Here is a 12,912-nt window from a genome sequence, read left to right as displayed (position 1 = left end):
GGACTCGAGCTTGGCATTCTAAGTCCCCGATGCTCAACCTCGATGGACATGAGCCCAGGTGCCAAGACACGAGAGTGGGTGCGAGCACCGAGGTTTAAGCTTGACCTTGATGGATTGAGTCTAGGTGTAGGTGTTAGGGAACTGGTCTTGGGGCTTGGCCTCGATGAACCAGAGTGCGGGCGCCTAGGACATGGGCATAGGTAGAGGTGATCGATTCCTAGATTGATCCGAAGGTCCTTAGAACCGGAACGGACCGATCGGTCTAGTCCGATTTCTAATAGATCTAATGAAACCGGTCGTATATGTTTGAAACATATATTTACATTTCAAATGTATAAAAGTATCCCTAATAATTTGAGAATTTAAATGATTTTCTCAAAGATTTTTAAGGAATATAATTAAAAGTGAAAAAAAAAAATGGTCGGGACGAGTCGAGTTGTTTGGGTGGGCGATTCCGCCTTTGAAACTAGGAACCGGACCAACAATTACAGGTTCCATTTTTATGGAACTAGGACCGAACCGACGCCCCTAAGAACCGAATCAAAGTAGCTAGTATGATCGGCTCTTTTTGCTCACCCCTATCCAAGTCCTGAAATCGTCCTTGATGCTTCTAGGTTAGGGCACTAGGGTCTTGAGCATGGGTGCAAGGGTATTGGGATCGGCCTCGATGTACTAAGGCCAGGGTGCCGAGGATTGCCCTCGATTGACCCCAACACGACCTGCATGGACTTGGGTCCAGGCACCATGGAGTTTAGTCATTGGCATTAGGTTCTCGGGCTCTGCTTCGGTGGACCCGGGATCGTTTCCCTGCTCATGCCTGAGAACTAGAGGATTCGGGCTTGGTTCCCTGGTTACACAGGAAAAAAAAAAATAGATTTTCCTTACCGACTGAAAATATTGAAAAGTTCAATTTCAAATCACAACCAAACATTGCGAATAATTTTTCAGAAATATCACAAATTTCTATACATTTATTTCATGAAAAACGAATGATTGGAAAAATATTCTTCTAAAAATTGAATGAAAAATATTTTCATCGTCCTCGAAAAGTTGACCTAAATTATATTTTTTCATTAACTAATTAATTTAAGCGATATAATCTATAATTTTAAGAGAAATATTTAAAAAAAAAACCAAAAATCCTAAACTATGTCTACCATGGCACATTTACTCTAAACTTTTTTTGTAGCATAAACAACCTCAAACTACGTTCACCGTGACACATTTATCGCAAACTTTTTTTTTTTTTTACGAAAAAAGTAACATATGCTTGCAAGACTACCGAATTTACCCCATTTTTGTCGAACTTACATTGCATTAAGGAATAGACTTTTGATAGTTCCACAAGTAAGTAATACCGAACACAATTTTCCACCGGACAAAAAGCAAGTGGAGCACCCGAATCTGCAGAGGCATCCGAAGACGCATTAGCGGATACATCCAACACAAAAAAAAATCTCAAACTATGCTTACTATAACGCATTTACTCCAAATTTTTTTTTTTTTTTAGAAAACCCCAAAATTTTAGGCGAGTGATAAAATTGTCCTAAATTTCGAGGCAAATGTGTAACACGGATAAAAGTTTGAGATTTTTTGTGGCACGTGAAAAAAATTAGGGCAAACGTGTCGTACCGGTACAAGTTTGGAATAAATGTGTCGAATGAGTACAAGTTTATGATTTTTGACGTCACAATTTAAAAAATAAATAAATAAATGTGCCGTAATTTATATAAATTTATAATTTTTTTTTTGGTTTTTTCCCTTTATTAAAAATTGTATACTTCGTGAAATAAATAATGCTCGGGGGATGGAAAGGAAGAGACGACAATATTCCCCCCGGAAAAACAAATAACAGGCAGCGACACAAGGGAGGAGATGGGGGGCGGGGGGGTGCCGTCGCTATCATGCGCCATTTCAGTCACTGTCCCTGTCCCTCCCCTCCTTTTTAAAAATAATTCCTATCCATATATACTCTTTCACTATTCCTCCTCGCCCCTTTTTCCTCCTCTCTGCGAAATTCCTCGGCGATCTTCCGTCGTAGACAACCGGCCAGAGAGCTCGTCGCGCCGGCGCCGGAGCCGGAGCCGCCGATTCGGCACCCCCGCCCAAAATCCTCGCCGCCTGCTTTGCCGAGGGAGATCTCTCTTCGGCGATCCGTCCGTCTCTCTTCGGGTGCTTGTTCCGTCCGCTCCTCCCCTTGTATCTCTTTCGATCTGGCTTTCTTCTGCTTGTTGCTTCGTTGTTCCCGAGGGTGGGAGAGTCGGGGGTCGAGGGGGGGATAGATGAGCGCGGCGGTGCTTGATTTGAGGTCGCCCGAGTCGTCTTGTTCTCTGCATCGTTCTTTCTTTTTTTTTGTTTTTTTTCAGTTTGATTATCTGCGGAGGTTAGGATGCTCCGTAAAAATTTGGAATGCTGTCGCTTTTACTCGAGCTCAGATATGAGGTTTTGTGCTGCGCCTGGGAACTTGTGATGGAAGTGAAATTAGATGAGACTATCATCATCTTCGTGTCGGCTTGCTCGTTGCGGTGACGACAGGAACTTAGTTCAGCTCAAATCGGCTGCTTAATTTGAATGTGATCGATAACCCTTTCCTCTTTCCTTTGCTGGATTTGGAGAATTTTAATGAACGTTGGAACCACCTGCTAAAATTGGAATTGGAAACGCTCTGTCTGTATTACATGTTAGTTTGGCTGGATTGGCTGTGAGAGGATAATGTTTGTTTCTCTTGGTTGTGCAGACGAAGGTCTTGTGTTCTCTTTAAGGCTAAAGAGGGTTATAGTGCATGTCTGGAGCAGCCTTTTATCACATTGAGTGTAGTTTCAATTTAGGAGCCATTAAATAATTTTGTAATAATAGTAAGAGCAAAAGTAGCAATCGTACTAAGAGCTGAACACTAGCCCTCCTTTAGTGTAGGCTGTTTTAATTGCCGTCCTGAAGACGGGCATCGATTTTCTGTCATCCTGTACTCCTCTGTGCATCCTCACAGTTCTCTTATTCCGGTTAGTTCACCAAAAAGTGAATCTAAAGGAAAATGCAATGTAGGGTGGAATTTAGCAATCAAACAACCATATCGCATGGAGAATGGACTGTTGGATATCGTGAATATAATTCAGTTCGACTTCATTTCTTCTGTTTTATTCATTTTTTCCATCAACAATTTTACTTTTCAACATTCCCTACAATCTATAGTTTTCTGGTGGAATTTCTTTTTCTGTAAATATTTACTTGCTGAGAATATTTCTCTCTTGTTCCTAACACGATGTTGCCATGAGCCGATCTGTTCTGGTGCATTTACTTTTATCTTGTTTCTCTCAATGCTTTTAATGGTGTGTGAGCAGTCTTATAATGATCGATGTTATGGATGAAGGGCTACTCGCCTCGTTCTTGGAGGAGAAGGCAGTACTCTCAAAATTGATTGATGGTGCACAAATGAGCAGGACTAATGTTATTGGCAGTGGAAGGAGGAGGATTCTTCTCTGCTTCAGCTTCTGGGTATAGCAAAGGCCTGACCCTTCTTCTCTTGGGTCAGAAGAACGAAGACAAACAGATGAGAGTATCCCCGTATAATCATTACCAGTTGGTGGACCAAGAACCTGACACCGACCTCCAGCTGGCTTCCACAAAGAACCGGCTTTCCCGCGGTTGCGCTTCCTTTATTTGCTTTGGTCGCGCCTCCGCGGGACTTGACACACCATCCCCACTTAAAGTGGGCCCAACCCAACAGCAGGAAATTGTGCCAGATCCATTAGTTTCCGGTAAAAGCAAGGATCAGTCAACTGTTGTTGAAGATGATGATGCTCGAAAGGTTGCTTTACGTAGTAGCTTGAAGAAGCCATTGACTTCTAATACAGTTCAAGTTGGGAATACTAATGAAAATCAAGCTGTTAATGAAGATGGAAAAGATACCCATGGTCTAGTGGAAAGACGAAGAGTTCAGTGGACAGATGCTTGTGGCAGTGAGCTTGTGGAAACCAGGGAATTTGAACCCAGGTATGGAACTTAAATTGTTTTGTCACATATGTATGGTGATGATTTGCTCATCCCGGTCATCCGCTTAATGCATAATTCTGGTACATATATACCATTCTGCATTCGTACTAAACCGACTTCATAAACGCGTTGTACTCTCTCAGTTCTGTAAATTTATTCTATATTATGCTTTTGAAAGCTCTCCCATTCGCTGGTTACTAGTACTCTCCGCTAATTGTCCTAATAACCAAAGAGTCCATGCGATGTGAATTATGGTTTTGTACAAGAATGGTATGAGTTCTGCTGAGCTCAGGTAATCTTTTTGTTAGGGATGCAATAATCCTTAGAAGTGTAGTCATGCTAGATGGAGCCAGGTCAAGTGAACATGTTCGACTGTAACACCACATCAAGCACTCGTTACTTTTGTTAATACAATGAAGTCCGTTACTTTAATGATCACTTGATGGCTAATGCTAATTGTTAATTGGTGGAAGAGTGATATGACAGATTCTGCTTTCAACCTTTTGAGATTATGATTCCTGGATGAATGTATAATGTCTATTGTCCCTTAGACATGTTTTAGCATTGAATAAATGTGCGTGAGGCAGAGTTTTGTTCATGTTACTGATTTTGAGAATTGCTGAGTTTTGGGAGAGAAGAAATTGTAATGCAACTCTTCATGGAAAAAAGTCTTCAAGCTCATGAGCTTTGAAGGAAAAGATGTCTGACATGTGATAACTTGTGACTGAGAAAATTGCTGTAAATGGACCAAATTTTTTTCGTTTTCTTTTCATTCTTGACTGAAGCTCGACTTTATTTTTCAATAGTACCTGCTGAGTTAGAGATTATACATCTATTTCCTAATTCGTAGTATAAATGGAATTGTCAAGGAAAGCTATGAGGCATTTTATCATCACATGATCCCAATACATGAACTTGGATTGATGAAAGTTATTTATCAAGGATGTAACAGGAAATGGGTTGTTTACCTTTGTGTGGTAACTTAATGAGTTGCTGTCCTTATTCTCCTTAAAAATTTTGGCGTAAGGTGAGGAAGCAGTTTATCAAGCTGTCTTGTATGGTCACTCTTTGTCTATTGGATTCTCCCATGTATATTATAGGACATGATTTAGTCATCAATCATCATGTTCTCGGCTTTTATGCACCAGCAGTAGTTACTGGCATGAGGAGATCTTTTAGGCAACTATTTACACTTATCGAAGTCTAGACAACGTGGCTTTGTAGGACAGACTTAAACTACCCCTTCATGAATATTAACAAGAGTAAGCTAAAAGTTGGTTGGAGCCTATCTACACCACTTCTCCCTTTTAGTTATGTTTTTTTAATCTAATTACGGCAACGAGTAAACAAAAACAAATAATAATGATATTTATTATGAAGAGAAGTGATTCATGTTCTCAACTTTCTACAATGAGCTACTTTCAGGCCGTCGCATTCCACCAATCTTAATACCATCAAATGTAAAATCAAGGATGGATGTTAAGGTTTCCCTATTAGTACATCGTTTATACTCTCTTACTTGCTCGCGCAGAGGGACTGAATAGAGTAATACTTACTGCCCTTTTCTTTAGGCCAAAGGAAAAGGTCCTTAGTCTTCATTATCTTTTCTTTCTTTTGTGAGCGTAGTGTGCCCAAAGGCCGAAATCCTTTAGCCCTGCTAGGCAATAAAAGGTGAGCTATCTGAAATTATAGGAAAAGGGTGTAAAGTACTTACTTTTCTGGAAAAGGTCAGTGTTTGTAGAATTGTTGTAAACCCATTGACGCTTATCCATTTGTAGATGGATCTTCAAGCCAGTCCTTCGTTCAGATTTCAGAATCGCAGAAAAGAGTATATATTTGAATGGGAAATACATAGGTGGGTAGGAAGAGAATACCTAGGGGCGTGAGTGGAAGTAGGAAAATTAAGTTGCTATCGATTATCAATTGACTTTTTTTTTGCTATGACACTTCTGATACACATAGTATGCGTTTAAGATAAATCAGATGATGTGTCCCTAGAGACATGTCAATATTTTGATTCTTGTAGCAAGTCTCAATGTCTAGTATATATTTTTCAAGTCAGACACTTGAGACTCTCCTGTACCTGCACCCTACACTTGTACTGGAGTTCAAGTGACACAGCTCTTCTATAGCCATTTCTTTTTGTGAGATCATGCAAAACTACATACCAAGTGTCCATGTTTTCGTTTTCTTTGTTTCTTTTCCTTTTAGTAGATACCAACTATTGCCTAATGGCAGGTTTTGGTCTTTTTATTTAAGAATGTTTCCACTAAACTCACATTTCCACATTTATGTTTGGCACATGACTGACATGTCGTTTTTTCCAGGTACTTGCATTTCTGTACCGGTAGCTTTGTGGGTGTATGTATGTTATGTATTTGTTTGAGTAAGTTTGGAAATGTAATAAGAGAAAATGTTGGGAAATGTCCTCTGGTGTTAATCCTTCTATACAACTCCTAACCTTTTAGTGAACTTATTTAAATAGCTTTTTTTAATGCTCTTTGTAGGAATTTTTGGCCCAGTTATTAAAATATATTTGGCGCTTAAAAAAGCCTCACTTCTGATGTTCAACTTTTGTCCAACACCAAGTCTTTTCATATTTGTGTCCTCAGCGTGTGTTATTGCTTGGCTATCATTGTAAAGAGGACAATGGGTGGTTGCCTGGTGCGTGCTCAATACCTCCAGTTCCAGCAATTGGTGGTTTGTTTTCTTTTCTTCACTACCAGGTCCTGTCAAACCACTTTTTGACCTGGTTGAACCATCCCTGTTGGACCAGTTCAACCGGGTCAGCACTGTTTTGATGTGGTGTTTGACTTCTAAGTTTGGTTGTCTAAATTGGGCCAGGCTTTAGACTGTTATCCGGTTCAACCGCTTGAGTTGCCTATCTTGTTCACTCAAAAGAAATTACTATGGAAGAACTGTTAGGCCCTTGAATTTTGTAATTTTGAGTTTTGATGTCATCAATGAGTAGGAAAAGCTCACTCTTTTGACATTTAATTGGAGGGGGCTGAATATTGCTGACAGCACTAGGATATAGATCTTGTGAAAAATTTGGATGTGTTTCTTCAGCTGTCACTGGTAGTCAATTTGTGCGCTCCTTCATTTACTTTGTCCTGCTTGTCATTTTCCTTTTCTCATTTCACCTTTCGTAATGTTCTTAAGATGGAATTTTCAAACCAATTGCAGTGAAACCGGCGGATCTGATGATGAGTTGGACAATGGTGACGAAAGAAGCTGTTCTTGTTCTATCATGTAGTGGTTTGGCCTAAGTTGGCAGGTTCAACTTGTAAAGAGATGCAATCGATGATCAGGGTAAGCATGGGCTAAAGAGGAGCTTGTTGATGGGAGATGGTCGACCGACTCCTGAATAGAGGAAGGTAATGCTGATTTCGAGTCCCCTGTGATGATCCCACCGGTCGTGAAATCTGCCACCAGATTCTCTCCTCCGCTTGTTGCGCCGATGCTTTGTCTATAACCGATCGACACGGGGTTTCAGTTTTGTCTTTTCGGGTGTTGCTTTGTCAGGTTTATTATCTTCATTGTAGTGTGTGACTGCACATCATCCATTCATAATTAATGTGTTATTGTTGTACGACCCTTCGACTTTTCATGATTTGGTTTTTTTTTGGCTTCTTCCATGGATGATCGATTCCTAGGAGAAAGCTTTACCGGGGATGTAATCTCTTCAGCATCTCTTCCTCTGTACCGGAACAATATGAGAAACGGAGAAGGTAATATTTTTCGTTCGTTCAAATGACCCAGAATGAATAATCAGATCGGGTCGGGTCCATCTCTTCGCACTATAAGAGAATCCAAAAGTCCGAAATAAGAAAATAAAAGAAAATTAGAATGTAGTATGTGTCCGAAATTCGAACTAAATGATGTCATAAATAGTAATAATTCCATTAATAGTGGAGGCGACTGAGAGAGAGAGGGAGAGGGAGAGGGAGAGCAAATCGAAGCGCGCACCTGTGAAGTTTGCCATTCACAAGGAAGCTCGCAAGAACGAAACTTGGCCACGTCTTATCCACACACGCGGGCACCCGACCAACCTCTCTCTCTCGCTCGCTCGTTGTTGATCATGTCCGAAAGAAACACCACACCCATCCCGACCAAGAAAATCCAATAACTAACACAAAGGAGCAGAAGGCGAAGCGAACCAGTCATGTGTGTTTCATCCTCCGCCCCGTGCCTCAAAATCCCACCTTCCTCCTCCACCCCCTTCAGATTCTCCGCCGCGAAGCCTCCCAAGCCCAGCGTCGTCAGCCTCCCCACCATCCGGGGCTCTCAGACCGAGGGCCCCTTGAGGCGGCCCGTCGCTCCTCCCCTCAGGCCCGTCCCCTCTTCTCCCCCCTCGAGTCCTTCGCCGCCCTCCTCTCCGTCGTCCGCCGTCGCCCCGCCGCCCCAGCAGCCGAAGCATCCGGTCCCCGCGCCGGCCGAGGGCGGCGGCGTGATAACGTTGGAGTTCCAGCGGCAGAAGGCCAAGGAGCTGCAGGAGTATTTCAAGCAGAAGAAGCTCGAGGAGTCCGATCAAGGCCCCGTCTTTGGGTTCATCTCCAAGAATGAAATCGCCAATGGAAGGTGACCTTTACTTCTTTCTTTTGTTAAGCAATTTCGCTTTGATTAATCTTGCATTTTTCAATTTTTATTTCTTGTAATTTACTGGGTGCATATTCATATGTTTCGTTACTCTTGGTTGGTTTGGAGCTAGAATCCAAAATCAAGAGGTGATAACCGAGGATGGTGCTTGTTGTGCCCTGAGAATCAAATTGAGGGTGCTTTTAGGAGTTAGCTTAAGGACATTACAGTAGTTTGTTGCTAGTGACACATGTAGCTGGATTGGTCTCCTTTAGGGATGATATCGAGTCAAAGGATCGGCGTTTCTTGGGATGCATCTCAAGCTTTTGTGGTTCAGTATCTTGCTTTCAATCAATTTGAATTATCTAAAGTTCTTGTTAGTCGATCCTTTCTATTGCGCTTGCCCGTAATTGCGGGGCGAACTCAACCATAGTAGAAGCTGTCAATGGTGGTGTGCTGTTAAATATATTATGGGATTGACGTCGTCTCGTGCCCAGTTCCTCACATTCCCCTAGCTTGTCCCCCTTCTTTTGCTGTGTCGTTTCAACCATTCCTTTATCCAAGTGTATGAAGGTTGCATACTTCATTCTTTTGTCATCTTACTTGCCTTCATGTAAGTTGTGGTTGCACCTTTTTCAGAGTAATCAGCTCTGCACTCACTTTAATAGTATTATCATGTGTCCTTTGGCTTCTTGACAATCCCGAAAGCTAAAAATGTTTTCAAGGTCTTCAGTCTCTCCCTATTCAGTTCTGGCTCGCCCCTGTCATGATTGTTGAAGGGGCTCTACTCTTTTTGATACGACGGACAGTTTTCCTTCACTAGTTCTGCTCATTTCCACTGTTCAAAATGTGCGGAGTCGGGACAAGTGGATAGTTTAGGCCAAATATGGTTTCTAGCGCATGCTTGTTGTTGTCTGCATTGTCGGAGCATATTATTGTGTTATCTATATGCGCTGAAACCTTTTCACTTAAAACAATTCAGTTGTGATGCGACAATGGGTCTTGTCTTATCAGGAGAATTCCTTAGATCCCCATGAAATTGTTGAATGTACCCATCTTCAAGCTACATGTGCAAACAGAGTGTTAGAATAGACTCTACTGGTTTGAGCTTTTCATCTCATGCCTTGGTCTTATCACCTTATTGGAACAAGTAGGCATTAGGTCACTCTGTCAGGATATGTTCTTGCTGGAAGTTAAATATCCTCTGTTTTTCCACAGTCATGCGTATATTAACGTGGAATGTCCTTTCCTAATTCCCATGATTTTCACTGCTTCCCTGGTGCTGCAGTTATTGAAAACAATCTTAGAAAGCGCGTTTGGTGCATTTTGTTCTTTTCTACACGTATATTTCGTCTAAATCCTTGCCCCTGCAATTGGCTATTGTTTATCAGAAAGAAACGGTGCCCCTTGACTCAGTTGCAAAGTTTTAGTTTCTTAATGGGTGTTGCAATCTTGTTTAAACAGATGGGCGATGTTTGGTTTCGCCGTTGGGATGCTGACAGAGTATGCCACGGGCTCGGACTTTGTTGATCAAGTGAAAATACTTCTCTCTAACTTTGGAATCGTCGATTTGGAATGACTTCTCTTCCTCTAGGTTCCCCATACCATCGACTCTTTTTGTTGTATGTAATTTGGTTCAAAGCCAGTAATATTTTTCAATGTATAATGTTTTCCTTGTGATCCTCATTTGCTTGCGAATGAATGATGCTCTCAATTGTTTCCTCAATTTTTCATACATGTAAGCTGTTCTCCCAAGTTTGTGCTTGGACTTGGATTCGATCAGTAGTCATTTCTTGCAGCTTCATTTATCGAATTTACAAGATGACGATACCCTGCTAAATGCCAAGGGTTTTGTCGACCAGTGCGTTGGCTCTGTTGATTGAAGCAACTGTACATTCTCAAGACATTAGAAAGGAGTATTCTGCAAGAAAGAACTTACATGAAAGACAAATATCAAACATGTAAAACTATATTACTATGAACAAGAAAATCCTAAAATTCCGGTAGTTGAAATCACAAATTTTGTCAAATGTCCATAACTTTCAGGAGCTGATGGTAATTTTCATATTTATTGGTAATTTCATGTTGATGACTCCATTATTTCATTACTCTAGACAGTCAAGCGTTGATTAGAGAATCATCCATCTTATCATAGTTCCAAGCTGTTGATAAAATTTCAATCTAGATGTTGTCCGACCATCTGAACCTGGACAAGCTTTCCTAAAAGGTTAACTAGGACCCTGCATAACCTGCAATGATCTTCAAGAATTCAAATACTAGTTGATAAAATTCATGGAATCGGAACCACTTTTCCTATCTTACAGATTAAATCTCTCATGTGTATTTAGCATATGGGTTAATTTTAGTTTTAGGGACAATATAAGCAATTTTGGAGTGTGTCGATCCTGTCAAAAGTACAACTCGTCGACCTCAAAGGAAGTTTGTCTTGGGTTAATTTTAGTTTTAGGGACGATATAAGCAATTTTGGAGTGTGTCGATCCTGTCAAAAGTACAACTCACCGACTTCAAAGGAAGCTTGTCTTATGTATCCTTTTTGAGATTCCTAGGACTGAGTAGATCTTGACGTCTGATCTCCAAACGCTCTCGATGATCCTAAAGTAGGATCCGGTTTTTTGTCAACTTGATTAGGATCTGATTTTTTGTCAACTTGATTGCCGATACCATGACCCTAGCTTAATAAGTGTCCTGTGAGCGCTTGTCAAATGAAATCTTGCCTTAAGGATACAAAAGAAGAATATTCTGCTCTTGCTAGAGTAAAGAGTTATAAAATAGCTCTTACTTCTGATGGTGGTGATTGACTATTATGGAGTTATAATCATGTACTCAGTTAGCTCTTACTTTATCCTAATTCATATTTGCTGCAAGTTTGAAATGGTAGGAAGGACTAAATTGGCAATTCGTTAAAATGTTTAGGACTAGTTTGAAAAATTATCAAGAATGTTTAGGACTAAATTGGCATAATTGAAGAGTTTGTGACTGAATTGACAAGTTGTCAAAAGGTTTAGAACTGAATTTGTATAATGGAAAGGCTTATGACTAAATTGGCCGTCGTATGATTTAAAACTTTTTGGACAATTTTCTTGATCTTCATGAGATATGTATGGTTTGATTTGCTTGTACTTTGTGTAAACGGTGGGACATTCTTATGGAGGTATCATGCTCACATACTTCACTTCTACCTCAAGAAATGTCATAAATAGAACTTCATAATATTGGCTTGTGGACTAATTTATTCTTCATGAAGGAATTAGCAAGGTTAAACCGAAAGAAAAATTGCGACCAGGGTTGGTTAATGTAACTAAGCAACCGTCTTGCGTATGCCTATCGCATGCACAATTTAAGTTGGATCTCCCCTACAATTAAGTACAATCAAATTTGTATTCGGTGTGCCCGCTCGGAATTTAGCTCGTGCCGTCCATTGATCCGGGAACTTTTATGGACCTGAGATTAATTCAAGATGGAATTTCATGTCATTGTGGAGATAGGGTTAAAGAAAGGTGAGTAAGAAAGCAAAGATTATCTAGTAGGCCGTAAGAGGGAAGGCAGGAGAGGGGATGGAGATCATAATTAGCGTTTCATGAGTGTGTATTTGAGTGAAGCTTAAGGTAAGCTACATGTACAGGTCATTATTTTCTTTGCATCCACAAGATTTTTCTCCCTCAAAAGGTTAGACCTTGAGAGTTGAAGTTGTTCACTTTCTAATCTTTTGGGCCACATTCCCTTTGTTGCTTCAACTCCTATTCTTAAATTCACCTATAGTTCTAAGTAACACTTCCGGGAGTTTTCAATTATCTTACTATCGTGCGAAAATTACTTATTTTTTTAGCCACAGAAAAGGATTAAAACAAGGTTGGGATCAACCTCGCTCGTCACTGGAACGTTTAGTTTAAGGCGCTAATGAGGCACCAATTGTCCAAGTCCGTTATTGCAATCTCCCCAGGCGGGTGTGAGAAGTCCTAAACTAGCAAAACACCTAAGCCTAGGTTCGCCCTCGCGGACTAATAAAGGTTTTCCGAAGACTGAAAACAGACTAGAGAATCGAACCTGTGATCTTCGGCTTGCAAACCAAATCTCGGACCACTCGACCAACCACCTGGCTGGTATTTCTATAGTTAGACTTATCAACAGGCATCGGTTGCCGGTGCGATGATGGTGGAGATCAGTGACGAGTCAACCCCACTCTTCAATTCAAATGGACGGTTGCCGTCCGTTAATAGTAACTATAGACACATTTTTTCCTTTTTTTTGGTTGAAACAGTCAAATTAAGTAGGTAATAGAAGATGATCTAGTAGCGGTAGAATTCACTTCTACTCTAACTAAAC

The 12,912-nt window shown here is 40.8% G+C and overlaps 2 protein-coding genes across 3 annotated transcripts; both read left to right on the top strand.

Moving 5' to 3' along the window:
- The first annotated feature begins 2,016 nt into the window (after positions 1 to 2,016).
- Positions 2,017 to 7,582, top strand: LOC115750735. Of its 2 annotated transcripts, none has more exons than XM_030688271.2 (3): positions 2,017 to 2,172; positions 3,438 to 3,990; positions 7,177 to 7,582. In XM_030688271.2, the coding sequence occupies exons 2-3, from the start codon at positions 3,443 to 3,445 to the stop codon at positions 7,244 to 7,246; spliced, it is 618 nt and encodes a 205-aa protein (XP_030544131.1). In that variant the 5' UTR covers positions 2,017 to 2,172; positions 3,438 to 3,442; the 3' UTR covers positions 7,247 to 7,582. The 2 variants fall into 2 exon arrangements, with proteins under 2 accessions (XP_030544131.1, XP_030544129.1); XM_030688269.2 differs by having other exon boundaries at positions 2,018 to 2,172; positions 3,368 to 3,990.
- Positions 7,583 to 7,931: 349 nt separating this feature from the next.
- LOC115750736 (light-harvesting complex-like protein OHP2, chloroplastic) lies at positions 7,932 to 10,294 on the top strand. The gene is made up of 2 exons (XM_030688272.2): positions 7,932 to 8,571; positions 10,033 to 10,294. The coding sequence occupies exons 1-2, from the start codon at positions 8,156 to 8,158 to the stop codon at positions 10,145 to 10,147; spliced, it is 531 nt and encodes a 176-aa protein (XP_030544132.2). The 5' UTR covers positions 7,932 to 8,155; the 3' UTR covers positions 10,148 to 10,294.
- The last annotated feature ends 2,618 nt before the right edge of the window (positions 10,295 to 12,912 follow it).

The sequence above is a fragment of the Rhodamnia argentea genome, chromosome 2, assembly GCF_020921035.1.
Source record: "Rhodamnia argentea isolate NSW1041297 chromosome 2, ASM2092103v1, whole genome shotgun sequence".
NCBI lineage: Eukaryota > Viridiplantae > Streptophyta > Magnoliopsida > Myrtales > Myrtaceae > Rhodamnia > Rhodamnia argentea.
Note: the sequence above shows the minus strand (reverse complement) of the source record. Positions and strands in the feature narration are given on the sequence as shown.

What these genes read in the sequence shown, in the direction of transcription:
- LOC115750736 (XM_030688272.2), top strand. Translation starts at nt 8,156, where the DNA reads ATGTGTGTTTCATCCTCCGCCCCGTGCCTCAAAATCCCACCTTCCTCC. An exon ending in AATGAAATCGCCAATGGAAG is followed by an intron (nt 8,572 to 10,032) that starts GTGACCTTTACT and finishes TTGTTTAAACAG; the next exon opens with ATGGGCGATGTTTGGTTTCG.
- LOC115750735 (XM_030688271.2), top strand. Translation starts at nt 3,443, where the DNA reads ATGTTATTGGCAGTGGAAGGAGGAGGATTCTTCTCTGCTTCAGCTTCT. An exon ending in ACCAGGGAATTTGAACCCAG is followed by an intron (nt 3,991 to 7,176) that starts GTATGGAACTTA and finishes AACCAATTGCAG; the next exon opens with TGAAACCGGCGGATCTGATG.